The following is a 16299-nucleotide window of genomic DNA, read 5'->3' on the forward strand; positions in this document are numbered from 1 at the left end:
CTGAATTCTCTTAGCTTTTGTGTGTCTATAAAGATTTTAATTTCTCTGTCGAATCTGAATGAGATCCTTTCTGGGTAGAGTAATATTGGTTGTATGTTTTTCCCTTTCATCACTTTAAATATGTCCTGCTACACCCTTCTGGCTTGCAGAGTTTCTGGTGAAAGATCAACTGTTAACTTTATGGGGATTCCCTTGTATGTTATTTGTTGCTTTTCTCTTGCTGCTTTTAATATTTTTTCTTTGTATTTAATTTTTGATAGTTTGATTAATATATGTCTTGGTGTGTTTCTCCTTGGATTTATCCTGTATTAGACTCTCTGTGCTTCCTGGAATTGATTGACTGTTTCCTTCCCCCCTTAGGGAAGTTTTCAAATCTCTTCAAATATTTTCTCAGTCCCTTTCTTTTTCTCTTCTTCTAGGATCCCTATAATTTGAATGTTGGTGTGTTTAATGTTGTCCCAGTGGTCTCTGAGACTGTCCTCAATTCTTTTGTCTTTTTTCGTTATTGTGCTCTGCAGTAGTTATTTCCACTATTTTATCTTCCAGGTCACTTATCTGTTTTTCTGCCTCAGTTATTCTGTTATTAATTCCTTCTGGAGAATTTTAAATTTCATTTATTGTGTTTTTCATCATTGTTTGTTTGCTCTTTAGTTCTTCTAGGTCCTTGTTAAATGTTTTTGCATTTTCTCCATTCTGTTTCCAAGATTTTGGATCATCTTTACTATCATTACTCTGAATTCTTTTTCAGGTAGACTATCTATTTCCTCTTCATTTTTTTGGTCTGGTGGGTTTTTACCTTCCTCCTTCCTCTGCTGTGTATTTCTCTGTCTTTTCATTTTACTTAACTTACTGTGTTTGGGATCTCCTTTTCGCAGGCTGCAGGTTCATAGTTCCCATTGTTTTTGGTATCTGTCCCCAGTGGGTAAGGTTGGTTCAGTTGGTTGTGTAGGCTTCCTGGTGGAGGGGACTGGTGCCTATGTTATGGTGCATAAGGCTGGATCTTGTCCTTCTGGTGGGCAGGACCACGTCCAGTGGTGTGTTTTGGGGTCTGTGAACTTATGATTTTAGGCAGCCTCTCTGTTAATGGGTGGGGTTGTGTGTCTGTCTTGCTAGTTGTTTGGCATGGGGAATCCAGCACTGGAGCTTGCTGGTCATTGACCGGCACTGGGTCTTAGCATTGAGAAGGTCATCTCTGGGAGAGCTCTTGCCGATTGATATTACGTGGGGCTGGGAGGTCTCTGGTGGACCAGTATCCGGAACTCAGCTCTCCCATCTCAGAGGCTCAAGCCTGACACCCGGTCAGAGCACCAAGATCTGTCAGCCATATGGCCAGGTACGTGGGGTGTTTCTTGCCTTTTGGGAAGTCTGAGGTCTTCTGTCAGTGTTCAGTAGGTATTCTCTAGGAGCTCTTCCACACTTAGATGTATTTTTGATGTGTTTGTCGGGAGGAAGGTGATCTCCATGTCTTACTCCTCCACCATCTTGAAGGTCCTCCTCCTACTGAGTCCCTGAGCTCACTACCTCTCCCGCCTCAGGAGGTGCTGGGTGTCCCTCTCGGTGCCTCTGCAGCTTATGCCTGAGGAGCTTTCAGGCTTTACTTGAGCATTTCTTTTCCAGACTGTGTCCAGAAACCTTCATTAAATCTTGATTGAGATAGTTTGAGAAGAGGGCAGTGTGGTATCTCATTTGTCACAGGGCAGAGCTAAATTGGACTCCATGTTCTATCTGTTTCTTTGACTTTTTTCCTAAAACTCTACCTTTTAGAAATAACTGTTAACATTTTATGGAATATCTTTCAGGAATTGCTTCTATGCATATTCAGTAATATAAATGTAAATATAAATGTTAAATTTGTAGTAAATTGTTGTAGCAACAACAGAAAACTAATATACCTAGTATGAAGGTACTGTAAGTTATTTGACCAATTACTTATTATTGGGTATTTAGGTTGAATCTTGGTTTGGTTCATTTGTTCTTATGCCAGCATGAGAAAGGAACTTCAATAAGCAGTTTTGCACCTTCAACATTTCTCACTTGTCTGATTATTTCCTCAGATAAGCTCTTAGAGATGAAATTGCAGGGTCAAAAAGTTTTTAAAGGCTTTTGGCACCTGCTGTCAAATTGCATTTAGATCAAAAACATTTTTTTTTTTTACCACTTTATTTTACCGAGCATTGGAACACTGGTGATTTTTATTCTTTTAAAATTTTGATCATATGATAGGTAAAATACTAGGATTACATTTTTGTTTTAATTTGCATTTTTTTGACCACTAGTGGGTGCAGAACATGTTTTAAAGTTTAGGGATTAAAAGTGGTGACATGCTAATTGTTCTCTGATGCCAAATTTATTCACCCTGGTTAATTCTATTAGATTGTCTGAATAACAATGAAAATGTTTTCTTAAACTACTGAGACAATTCACATTTATATAAATATATATAATATATAATTATATAAAATATAAAATATAAAGTTATTGTATATATACTCAAAATTTTTGAGATAACAATATAATCAATTGCAATTTCATGAAGTTGATGGGTATGATTTTATGAAGAAATGCTTATTTCAGATGGAGATTAAGAAGTTAGAAACAAAAGCAACAGGTTTGTAAAGCAAAGCAATTTTTAGTGAAGTATTAATTAATTCTAAAGCATTTGAATCTTTTTCTTTCTTTGATTTTCAGTCAATTTGGGTCATCTTTTTTTTAAAAAATAAGAATCTGTAAATAATTGCATGGCCACATTACTCTCCAGGGCACATTTTATAATTTCTGTGGTACGTGTGTGTGTGTGAGAGTGGTGGGGAGAAGAGATAAATACCAGTTAGTAATAATGATAATATAATACATTCTTTGAAAAGATATCTGGGTAAAGTAACTTTGGAAAGAAGGCACTTAATGCTTTTCACCTTAATGGAAATTATGTTCATTTCTTTTTTCTAAGTACTCCCTATATTTCACCGTTAAATGAGGCTCTTGAAAGTCAACCAAATATGTCTTCTACATTTCTATATATACCGTCATTCCTGTGCAGATATGTTATCACTATCCTATGAGAGGAAAGGAAAGCCCCTAGAAGGGAAGAAGTAAGGGGACAGAATAAAGATAAAGGGTCCCTTAAAAATTAGATCAGTGCATATCTACACCAGGATACTATCAGTGTTACCTAAAATGTGGGGGAACAAAGATATTTGCTTACTGTAACTTGGGATACAATTTTTTTTTACCACTTTTAGGGAATCTTATTAGAAAGTATGAAAAACTGAAAAGGCATGATGATACCATAGCAGTTTTTTAAAGGAGAAACTGAAAGCTCAAATAATTGTGGTACATTAGGGAATGTTGTATTTTAGGCACTGTCATTTTGATAAAAAAGGAATTTGAGAATATTGTAAATACTTATACTTTCTCAGTGAGTGGTCCTCACTGCATTATTTATGGAGGGACCTTTTATAGATAAGAACTAGCATTTGATGCAATTGTGATTTGCATCTGTCATCATAAAACCTTGATTTTGTTTTCAGATTTGTTTTCAGTTTCACAAATAAAAATGACTCAAACTGAAATTTAAGGAGAAACCACCAAAGAAACCTTTTGATTAAATCTATCAGAAGGGATAACAGTGTGGCTGTTTAGCATTTGATTGTAAATTCTTTTTTTGGTTGACCTTCCCTACAGGTTTACGTTGGATACATCTAATTTCCTAAGTGTTTTCCAAGATGTGGGCATTTTGATTAAAAATATTCCCACAACTTTCCAAACATCTTTTTAAGGTATCTTAAAATTAATTTAAGAAGACACTATAGGAAAATGCTGTTATTACAGAAACAGTTTCAGAGGAAAAAAAATAAGATGTGTTATTTGGATTTAGAACTTCAAAGCTAGAATTGTTCTTATAAAAGGAAAAAAAAAGTTTTCTCATGGTTAATCTCACTTTTTAAATGGAGTGAGATGAGATGGGGTATTTGAAATGAAAATGGTTAAGGAATCACTTTTACACCATGGTGGCAGAATGTTTTTTGTCTTTAATTTTTTTTATTGTTAAAACACCTACACACAATATATAGTCATGTACGTGGAAAATTTTAAACCAATACATGTACAAAATTAAAATTATTCCCCCTTTCCCATTCCCTAGAGATAATCACAGTTCACACTTCGATTTAGAACATTTAAGAGCTTTTTCTATACACATATAAATATATATGTAACCATGAATACACAGAACTGTATTTAAATAACACTGTGATCAGACCGAATTTACTCCATAGTCATATCCTCTTTGTTTTTTGCTTTTTTTAAAAGTCAGATTTATTGAGTTATAATTTATACGGTAAAATATATCCTCTAGTGTAGAGTTCAGTTACCTTTGAGAAATGTTTATAGTAGTACAACCACCATCACAATCAAAATACAGAACATTCCTATAGGCCCCAAAATTCCCTCATACCCTTTAACAGTCACTTCCTTTTCTCTGCCCCCAGTACTGGCAGCTATTCATCTGACTTCTGTTCTGTACTTTTGTCTTTTTTAGAATGTTATATAAATGGAATTTTTGTGATTGGCTTTTTTCACTTAGCATAATGTTTTGATGTTCATCTTGTTATATTTAGTTGCTTTCATTTTATTGCTGAGTTGTATTTCATTTCATAAATATATTACAATTTGTTTATTTACTCACCATTGATGAACATTTGGTAATTTCAAGTTTTTGGCTATTATGAATAAAATTGCTATAAATATTCACATACAGGTCTAAGTGAACATGCGTTTTCATTTCTCTTAGGTGATTAAGAGTCGGTTGCTGGTCATATGGTGTATATTTAAATTTATAAGAAATTGCTAAACTCTTTTCCAAAGCAGCTGTATGGTTTTGTGTTTCCATTAGTGATTTTGAGAATTCTAGTTGCTCCAGCATTTGGTATTTTCAGACTTTCATTTTAGCCATTTTAGTAGGTGTGTAGTGATATCTCATTGTGGTTTTAATTTGCATTTCTCTAACAACAAATGGTACTGAGAATCTTTTCATGTGCTTATTTGCTATATGTGTATCTTTGGCAAAATGCCTGTTCAAATCTTTTGCCTATTTCTTAAATCGCATTCTTTGTCTTATTACTGAGTTATGAGAATTCTTTATATATTCTCAATACAAGTTCTTATCAGATAGGTGTTTTGTAAGTATTTTCTCCTATTTGTAGGTTTCCTTTACATTTTGTTGATGATTTTCTTTGCTGTATAGAAGCTATTTAGTTTGATGCCATTTGTTTATTTTGCTTTTGTTGCCTTTGCTTTTGGTGTCAATTCCAAAATTATCATCACCAAGACTAATGTCAAGGAGATTACCCCTTATGTTTTCTTCTAGGGATTTTATGATTTCCGGTCTTGCACTCAATTTTTAATCCATTTTGAGTTAATTTTTGTGTATGGTGTAAGATAGTGGTCCAGTTTCATTCTTTTGCATGTGACTGTCCAGATTTGCCAATACTACTTATTGGAGTGACTCTCTTTTCCCCACTGTATATTCTTGGCTCTTTTTCATAAGTTAATTGACCATGTATGCGTGTGTTTATTCTGGGCTCTCTATTCAATTCTATTGATCTATGTGTCTGTTTTTATGTCAATACCATATTGTTTTGATTGCTAGAGGCTTGTAATATAGTTTGAAATCAGGAAGTGTGATGCTTCTAGCTTTGTTCTTCTTCATGAAGATTGCTTTGATTATTTGGGATCTTTTGTGTTTCCATACAAATTTTAGGAGTTTGTTATATTTCTTTGAAAAATGCCAGTTGGAATTTTGATTGGGATTGCATTGAATCTGTAGATTGCTTTGGGTAGTATGGACATTTTAACAGTATTGATTCTTCTCATACTGAGCATGGACTATCTTTCCATTTATTTGTGTATTCAATATCTTTCATCAATGTCTTATGGTTTTTAGTGTACAAGTCTTTCACCATCTTGGTTAAATTTATTCTTAGGTACTTTATTCTTTTTGATGCAATTGTAAATAGGATTGTTTTCTTAATTTCTGTCTGATAGTTTGTGTATAAAAATGCAACTGATTTTTGTATGTAGATTTTTTATCTTGCAACTTTGCTAAATTCATTTATTAGTTCTAACAGTTTTTTGGTGGAGTCTTCAGGGTTTTCTATTTATAATACTGTGTCATCTGCAAATAAAGACACTTTTACTTCTTCCTTTCTGATTTGGTTGCCTATTATTTCTTTTTCTTGCCTAATTGCTCTGGGTAGAACTTCCAATACTATGTTGAATCAAAGTGGCAAGAGTGGGCATCCTTGTCGTGGTCCTGATCTTAGGGAAAATCTTTCAGCTTTTCACCACTGAGTATGATGTTAGCTGTGGGTTTTTTATAAATGGCCTTTGATATATTGAGGTATGTTCTCTCTATACTCACTTTGTTGAGAGTTTTTATCATGAATGGATGTTGAATTTTGTCAAATGCTTTTTCTGCATTTGTTGAGATGATCTTATGATTTTTACACTTCATTTTGTTAATGTGGCGTATTATATTGATAGACTGGCAGATGTTGAACCATCCTTGCATCCCTGGAATAAATCCCACTTGACCGTGGTATATGATCCTTTTAATATATTGTTGGATTTGGTTGGCTAATATTTTGTTGATGATTAATACATTGTTGTTCAGCAGGAATGTTGGCCTGTAACTTTCTCTTATGTGATGTCCTTGTTTGATTTTAATATCAGGGTGGCCTTGTAAAAAAGAGTTTAGCAGTTTTCCTTCCTCTTCTATTTTTGGAAGAGTTTGAGAAGGATTGATATTAATCCTTCTTCAAATGTTTGGTAGATTTCACCAGTGAATCCATCCAGTCCTGGACTTTTGTTTGTTGGGAGCTTTTTGATTACTGAGTCAATCTCCTTACTAATAATCAGTCTGTTCATATTTTCTGTTTCTTCATGATTCGGTCTTGGTAGGTTATATGTTTATAGGAATTTATCCATTTCTTCTATGTTGCTCAATTTGTTGCCATATAATTGTTCATAGTATTTTCTTATACTGTTTTGTATTCCTGTGGTATCAGTTTTAATATCTATTTTTCATTTCTGATTTTATTTATTTCAGTCCTCTCTCCTTTTTGTTGCTGAGTCTAGCTAAAGCTTTGTATATTTTACCTTAAAAAAATAGATCTTAGTTTGTTCATCTTTTCTATTGTCTCTTTAGTCTCTCTTTTATTTCTGTTCCAATATTTTAAAATTTTCTTCCTTGTACTAACTTTGGGCTTCATTTGTTCTTATTTTTCTAGCTCCTTGAGGTGCAAAGTTAGGTTGTTTATTTGAAATATTTCTTTCTCTAATGTAGGCATTCATCACTATGAACAGCTCTATTAGGACACCTTTTGTTGCACCCCATAAGTTTTGATATGTTGTATTTCCATTTTCATTTGTCTCAAGTTTTTCTTTTTTTTTTTTCTTTGACCCATTGGTCATGTTGTTTATGAACCAGTAACATGTTGTTTAATCTCCATATGTTTGTGATTTTTTTCAATTTTCTTCCTGTAATTAATTTCTAATTTATTAAGACTTGTTTTGTGACCTATTATATTCTGTGTGTGCTTGAGAAGAATATATACTCTGTTGTTTTTGGATGAAATGTTCTAGATATGTCTGTTAAGGCCATTTGATCTAATGTGTCATTTAAGGCCAATGTGTCCTTGTTGATTTTCTGTCTGTATGATCTGTCTTTGATGAAAGTGAGGTGTTAAAGTTCCCTACTATTATTGTATGCTGTCTATTTCTCCCTTTAGGTCTGTTAATGTTTGCTTTGTATATTTAGATGCTCCTATGTTGGGTGCATAAATATTTACCAATGTTATATCCTCTTGTTGGATTGAACTGTTTATCATTATATTAATGTCCTTATCTCTTATTACAGTCTTTTGACTTAAAGTTTATTTTGACTGATATAAATATAGTTACCCCAGCTGTCTTTTGATTTCCATTTACATGGAATATCTTTTTCCATCCCTTTACTTTCAGTCCCATTTGTCCTTAAAGCTGAAGAGAATCTCTTGCAGGCATTATGTCTCTCTCTCTCTCTCTCTCTCTCTCTCTATATATATATATCCGTTCAGCCACTCGATGTCTTTTGATTGGGCAATTTAGCCCATTTACAGTTAAAGTAAGTATTGATAGGTATGGACTTATTACCACTTTTAAAATTGTTCTCTGGAGGTTTTGTAATTCCTTTTTTCCTTCTTCTCTTGTTCTCTTCCTTTGTGATTTGATGATTTTCTGTAGTAGTATGCTTAGATTGCTTTCTCTTTCACTTTTGTGTATCTACTATAGGTTTTTGCTTTGTGGCTACCATAAGGCTTACATAAAACCTCTTACATTTATATCAGTCTATTTTAAGCTAATAACAACTTAAATTCAAGGCTATGCTCTGTCCTTTCCCCATTAAGTTATCTTTCTCTTTTTCTTCTCCTTTTCTCTTTCTTCTTCCTCTTCTCTTCTTTATTAATCTTTTTAAAATAAATTATTTGTGTTTTATGATCATTAATTCTTTTGTCATTTTAAATTCTCCTGCTCTGTCATTGGTATTTTAACTCCATTTAGTTAACTTTTCACCATATTAATATTTTTAATGTAGTCACATATGTTGTAGTCATTGTTCATTCTGCAACTGACTTTGATTTTTGAATTAGGAAGGCATTCCCCAACCCAAGGTTAGAAACACAGTCCTCTCTGTTTGATCCTGGTTTATTTCTAATTCTATCTGATTAGATGATGTGAGATAGGGAACACAGTCTAGATTTTGTTCCTTAACAGATAACCAGTGGTTTCAGAATGTTTATTATATATGCCATCCTTTCCCAATTGTTTTGAAATATCACCTTCATCATAAACTAAATTTATATATATAATTTCGGCTGTTTCTGAATGCCCTTTTCTGTTCCATTGATCTATTTCCTGTTCCTGACTAGCACCACCCTTTTAAATGACTGTTTCTAGCTAAACCAGGAAATTTCTGGAAAAAAGAGATCTGGTGATCACCAGAGAAGGTGTTAAAAGATAAGCTGAGGCATTAAAAAAGGTTAAAACCCAATGTGAATCAGGCAGTAGTGCCAAACTGGAAATGGTTAGGAACACCACTGATAGGAGGTAGGGGCAAGACTTTTATAAAAGCAAGGAAATTATTTGATTAGCTATAGCTTAAGCAGTTGTCTTATTTGGGAAACCATAGTTGGCTGTTTGTGATTGATTGTCTTTAATTTTGATTTCTTAACTTTGAGGCAATTACAGGCTTAGGTTTTAGCTTATTTACTTAGGCCACCAAGGCATTAGAACCACCTCAGTCCAATGGCCTCCTTGTTTGTTAATTTAACAAAGATTTGTTCTCAGAAAACCTCCTTAACCAATTTATTTCTCTGTCTCAATATTTTGTAAGGCTTGATGGAGACATCTGGGGTTTCCTTAAAGAGATAAACAAACTTTAATTCTACTTTTTGGGCAAAACAAAACATAGAAGTCTGTGGGAATGGCAAAAAAAAAAAAAAAAATTCAGGAATCAGAGATGCTGTGGAAATTGGGTTTATTGATTCAATAAACAACAAAGGATAATTCTTCTATTTTTCCACTTACCCCATCTACAGTTTTTGGTATTTGCACCGAATCATCACCTTGAGCAGAGTGTGGATGCATCACTATTATGTGAAAGCAGTATGACTCCACACCTCAGTGTTCTAGAGTTAGTCCCCAAACTTGAATCATGAGGAATTAAAAAGAAGCAAAATTAAAGTGTATATTGACTAAGGTTAAGTGGGAGTAAAAGTCTTTATTTTTGGCAAAGAATTTCATTTGTGGATTCCCCTAGATCTGCAAATCTCTAGAAATTATACACATAATTATTTCAGCTATGTCCTCTCATTTTGTAAGTCACATTAGGGGAGGGGCCTAAGACTGAAGGATTTTCATAGTCTTTTAAAATTGGTATGGATACATTATATACTATATACTATATAGTATATATATACTATATACTATACTATATACTATATACTATATACTATATACATTATATACTATACATTATATACATTATACACGATCAGCTAAAAGTATCATAAAATATACTTTTACACAGTGTAATGTTGTAATAAGAAATATATATGTGGTCTTCCTCTCTGGTTTCTGGCACAGAACTCCTAATATTATACGATAAATTAATATTTGTTTTTTGTCCCTGGCACCTTAAACAACTCTGGAAAGGTGAATAAAGGTGAAAGGAGCATGTTTTGTCATTAATAACAAGACCTTTTCAACCACACCTTGGTTTATTTTAATAAAGTGACTTTTTTGGAAAGCCCATAAAATAAGGGGCTAGTGGTCAGGGGAGTCAACCATGTGACTAGAGGGTTGAAACTTTCCACCCTATGTCCTGACCTCTGGGGAGAGAGAGGCTGGAGGTTGAGTTAATCACTAATTGTCAATGATTTAACCAATCATATCTAGGTAATAAAGCCTCCATAAAAAGCAACTGAAAGGATTTGGGAAGCATCTATGTTGGTGAATGAACTGAGGTGTTCAGAGGGAGCTACTCCTTGGGAGGGCATGGAAGCCCTGTTCCCCTTACCCCATGCCTTGCCCTATACTTCTATTTTTCTGTTCACCTATATCTTTTATTATACTCTTTATAATAAACTGGCAAGTGTAAGTATCTTCTTCCCTGAGTTCTGTGAGTTGTTATAGCAAATTATTGAAGCTGAGAAGGGGGTTGTGGGAATCCTCAGTTCTGGCCAACTCAGCCAGAAGTACAGGTGACAAGCTGGGGCTTGCAATTGGCATATGAAGTGGGGGACAGTCTTACGGACCTGATCCCTTAATCTGTGGTCTGTGCCAACTCCTGGCAGTTAGTGTCAGAATTAAGTTAAATTGTAAGACACCCAGTCAGTGTCTGCTGAGAACTGGAGTGGAAAAACTCACACATTTGGTGTCAGAAGTGGGGCAAATAGAGGAAACGAGTTTTCCTTTACCCTGGTGAAGCAGACTGTTTTGAGCAGTACTTATCAGTATGATAGTCTCAATTGGTTACAATCCTTTTACATATGTTGAAAAGGTTCCCAGGAATTTTAGTAAATCTTTTCCTACCTTTATTCAGCATAGACTTCCTTAAGCTTAAAACAATTTTCTCATTAGACACAACCAAATTTTGATTCTATAATAGCATTATTTCTATTGCTTCTCAGCCTTTTGGCTAACATCAAGTGTAATAGCACTATTTCTGGTAGAATAATGGATAAGAGGAAAATTTTACAGTTTAGCTTATGGATAATTATTGATATTTCTAAGCATTTGGGATATATTTAATTTTCATGGATTTAGATGTTTTAGACTAAATTTGTAGTAGCAAATTATAATACAAAATCCAATGAAAATGCAGTCATAGTTTTATTATAACTCTATTATTTGTAACATACTCATATTACAGGTATCAAAGACTGAAATGATATGATAAATTACTTCTTGATTTGTTGTTGAGTCAAAAGTTGGTTTAAGTCTCATTTCTTTTGATTATCTGGAAATCTGAAATAAAATAAATTATAAAATTAAATTTTATATTGGACTAGAAAGCAAAAAAAAAAAAACAAACAAAAACCTTGCTTTTAAGATATTGCAATTGACCTTGAATAACATGGTTTTGAACTGTGGGAGTCCACTTATATGCAGACTTTTTTCAATAGTAAATACTACAGTACTACACAATCAGTGGCTGATTGAATCTGCAAATGCAGAGCCGAGGATATGGAGAAAAATATGTATACGGAGGGCTGACTATAGGTTATATGCATATTTTTGACTGTGGGGAGGGTTGGCATCCCTAACCTCCATGTTGTTCAAGGGTCGACTGGATTTTGTATTCTGTAATTTTTAGACATAGCTTAAACGATTAAAAGTACTTAACCTTATGTATTATTTAAAAGTACCTCTATGATTTCTTTCTTTCTTTTTTTAACCAGTGTTTCAGTAGTAGCTTATCAAGTGTTAGATGAAGTTACCTTTTTTGTGTTTGGAGAATTACATTATACTTAGTATCTTGCATAATGTGGATATGTAATAGAAAGTTTAACTTGATTTATCATACCCACTGAGGTCCTCTTCTGAAAACTCTGAGGTTTGATATAAACTTTCCATTGTGGATCTTCTAGACCCTCCTAAAGAAAAAAAGAGGTATATATTTAATGGTTTATCACAAATACAGTTTACAGTTCTTTTGAGTTTCAACGTGGGAATCTCTTTTCAGGGGTATCTACCCTTATCACCTGTATGACAAAAGTTTATGTATCACTTGTATCACCAGTGCAGATTATATTGGTCAAAGATGGCCACAATGATATCTCTCACTCTACACGTTCCTCAAAACTATGACCTTGCCACTTCCCCTTCAAGAGGTGGAATCCAATTCCCCTCCTCTTGAAACTGGGCTAGGCATAGTACTATTTTGTAATCAAAAGAATGTGGAGGAAGTGACTGCATGACTTCCAAACCTAGATAAGAAGAGGCTATGCTGCTTCCACCTGGTTCTCTTAGGATGCTTGCTTTGGAGGAAGCCAGTCGCCATATAAAAAGTCCTACCACCCTCCTGGTGAGGCCATGTACAGATGCTCCAGTTGACAGTCCCAGTTGAGCCCAGCCTTCTAGCCATCCTGCCAAAGCTCCACTCTGTGAGTAAAACTTTCTTGGATCCTTCAGATCAACCCATCTGTCAGTTGAGTATTATCATTGGGTAACCTCAATGGATGCCTAGCCAAGCCAGGTTCGAATTCCTAACTCACAGAATTCTTGTGATATATGAAATGGCAAATGGAACAGCCACTGTTTGGAGATAAGATGACTTGTTAAAGCAAAACTCTGAAGGACAATTAATTTAGAGAGCAATATAAAGAATCCAAATAATCAAATAAGATATGGGAAATTTAGACATAAATAGAAATATTAATTTATTACTTAACTTTCATATCTGCTCTTCTACTTTTTTTTTTTTTAACATCTTTATTGGAGTGTAATTGCTTTACAATGGTGTGTTAGTTTCTGCTTTATAACAAAGTGAATCAGCTGTACAAATACATATATCCCCATATCTCCTACCTCTTGTATCTCCCTCCCACTCTCCCTATCCCACCCCTCTAGGTGGTCACAAAGCACTGAGCTGATATCCCTGTGCTATGCGGCTGCTTCCCACTAGCTATCTATTTTACATTTGGTAGTATATATAAGTCCATGCCACTCTCTCACTTCGTCCCAGGTTACCCTTCCTCCTCCCCGTGTCCTCAAGTCTATTCTCTATGTCTGCGTCTTTATTCCTGTCCTGCTCCTAGGTTCTTCATGACCAAATTTTTTTTTTTTTTTTTTTTTTTTTAGATTCCGTATATATGTGTTAGCATTTGCTATTTGTTTTTCTCTTTCTGACTTACTTTACTCTGTATGACAGACTCTAAGTCCATCCACCTCATTACAAATAACTCAATTTCATTTCTTTTTATGGCTGAGTAATATTCCATTGTATATATGGGCCACATCTTCTTTATCCAAACATCTATCAATGGATATTTAGGTTGCTTCCATGTCCTGCCTATTGTAAATAGAGCTGCAATGACAATTTGGTACATGACCCTTTTTGAATTACGGTTTTCTCAGGGTATATGTCCAGTAGTGGGATCGCTGGGTCATATGGCAGTTCTATTTTTAGTTTTCTAAGGAACCTCCATAAAGTTCTCCATAGTGGCTGTATCAATTTACACTCCCACCAAGAGTGCAAGAGTGTTCCCTTTTCTCCACACGCACTCCAGCATTTATTGTTTGTAGATTTTTTGAAGATGGCCATTCTGACTGGTGTGAGGTGATACCTCATTGTAGTTTTGATTTGCATTTCTCTAATGATTAGTGATGTTGAGCAATATTTCATGTGCTTGTTGGCATTCTGTATTTCTTCTTTGGAGAAATGTCTATCTAGGTCTTCTGCCCATTTTTGGATTGGGTTGTTTGTTTTTTTGATATTGAGCTACGTGAGCTGCTTGTAAATTTTGGAGATTAATGCTTTGTCAGTTGCTTCATTTGAAAATATTTTCACCCATTCTGAGGGTTATCTTTTCGTTTTGCTTATGTTTCCCTTTGCTGTGCAAAAGCTTTTGTTTCATTACGTCCCATGTGTTTATTTTTGTTTTTATTTCCATTTCTCTAGGAGGTGGGTGAAAAAGGATCTTGTTGTGATTTATATCATAGAGTGTTCTGCTTGTGTTTTCCTCTAAGAGTTTTCTACTGTCTGGCCTAACATTTAGGTCTTTAATCCATTTTGAGTTTATTTTTGTGTATAGTGTTAGGGAGTGTTCTAATGTCATTCTTTTACATGTGACTGTCCAGTTTTCCCAGCACCACTTATTGAAGAGGTTGTCTTTTCTCCATTGTATATTCTTGCCTCCTTTATCAAAGATAAGGTGACCTTATGTGCATGGGTTTATCTCTGGGCTTTCTATCCTGTTCCATTGATTTACATTTCTGTTTTTGTGTCATGACCATACAGTCTTGATTACTGTAGCTTTGTAGTATAGTCTGAAGTCAGGGAGCCTGATTCCTCAAGCTCCGTTTTTCTTTCTCAAGATTGGTTTGGCTATTGAGGGCTGTGGCTAAAACTTCCAAAACTATGTTGAATAATAGTGGTGAGAGTGGGCAACCTTGTCTTGTTCCTGACCTTAGTGGAAATGGTTTCAGTTTTTCACCATTGAGAATGATGTTGGCTGTGGGTTTGTCATATATGGCCTTTATTATGTTGAGGTAAGTTCCCTCTAAGCCTACTTTCTGGAGGATTTTTATCATAAATGAGTGCTGAATTTTGTCTTCCAGGTCATGTGTCTGTTTTTCTGCCTCAGGTATTCTGCTATTGATTACATCTAGAGAATTTTTAATTTCATTTATTCTGCTGTTCAACATTGTTTGTTTGCTCTTTAGTTCTTCTAGGTCCTTGTTGAATGGAGCTGGGTCTTAGCGTTGAGATGGAGATCTCTGGGAGAGCTTTTGCTGTTTGATGTTACGTGGTGTTGGGAGGTCTCTGGTGGACTCATTTCCTGAACTCAGCTCTCCCACCTCAGAGGCACAGGACTGACACTGGCTGGAGCACCAAGACCCTGTCAGCCACACGACTCAGAAGAAAAGGGAGAAAAAAAGAAAGAAAGAAAAAATAAAATAAAATAAGGTTATTAAAATAAAAAATAATTATTAAAAATTAAAAAAAATCAAAAGTAATTTAAAAAAGAAAAAAAGAATAGAAAGAAAGAACAGAGCAACTAAACCAAAAAACAAATCCAGCAATGATAACAAGCACTAAAAAGTGTACTAAAGAAACAAAACAAAACTATCCAAAAAAAAAAAAAAAAGGACAGACAGAATCCTAGGACTAATGGTAATAGCAAAGCTATACAGACAAAATCACACACAGAAGCATACACATACACACTCACAAAAAGAGAAAAAGGAAGAAAATTTATATATCGTTGTTCCCAAAGTCCATCACCTCAATTTTGGGATGATTTTTTGTCTACTCAGGTATTCCACTAATGCAGGGTACATCAATTTGATTGTGGAGATTTTATCCGCTGCTCCTGAGGCTGTTGGGAGAGATTTCCCTTTCTCTTCTTTGTTTGCACAGCTCCTGGGGTTCAGCTTTGGGTTTGGTCCTGCCTCTGCATGTAGGTCACCTGAGGGCGTCTGTTCTTTGCTCAGATAGGACGGGGTTAAAGGAGTAGCTGATTAGGGGGCTCTGGCTCACTCAGGCTGGGGGGAGGGAGGGGTACGGAACGTGGGGAGAGCCTGCTGCGGCACAGGCCTGCATGACATTGCAATAGCCTGAGGCATGGCATGTGTTCTCCCGGGGCAGTTGTCCCTGGATCACGGGACTCTGGCAGTGGCGGGCTGCACAGGCTCCCAGGAGGGGAGGTGTGGATAGTGACCTGTGCTTGCACACAGGGTTCTTGGTGGCTGCAGCAGCAGCCTTAACATGTCATGCCCGTCTCTGGGGTCCACGCTGATACTCGTGGCTAGCGCCAGTCTCTGGAGCTCGTTTAGGCGGTGTTCTGAATCCCGTCTCCTCGCGCACCCCACAACAATGGTCTCTTGCCTCTTAGGCAGTTCCAGACTTTTTCCCACACTCCCTCCCGGCTAGCTGTGGTGCACTAGCCCCTTTCAGGCTGTGTTCATGCAGCCAACCCCAGTCCTCTCCCTGGGGTCTGACCTCTGAAGCCTGAGCCTCAGCTCCCAGCCCCCACC

At 35.5% G+C, this 16299-nt stretch overlaps 1 protein-coding gene across 3 annotated transcripts in view; it reads right to left on the reverse strand.

Moving 5' to 3' along the window:
• Positions 1 to 10109: 10109 nt before the first annotated feature.
• TTC29 (tetratricopeptide repeat domain 29) overlaps positions 10110 to 16299 on the reverse strand; it is a 262108-nt gene continuing 255918 nt past the window's right edge. For 2 of the 3 annotated variants that reach the window (XM_082463411.1, XM_082463412.1), the window contains 2 exons: positions 12125 to 12194; positions 10110 to 11565 (listed from right to left, as the gene is read on the reverse strand). In XM_082463411.1, coding sequence (XP_082319537.1) covers positions 11541 to 11565; positions 12125 to 12194 — 95 coding nt within the window. In that variant the 3' untranslated portion in view covers positions 10110 to 11540. The remainder of the gene's footprint in view (positions 11566 to 12124; positions 12195 to 16299) is intronic. The other variant, XM_082463410.1, reaches the window with a different exon arrangement.

This window comes from Balaenoptera physalus (assembly GCF_965194825.1).
Source record: "Balaenoptera physalus genome assembly, chromosome: 5".
NCBI lineage: Eukaryota > Metazoa > Chordata > Mammalia > Artiodactyla > Balaenopteridae > Balaenoptera > Balaenoptera physalus.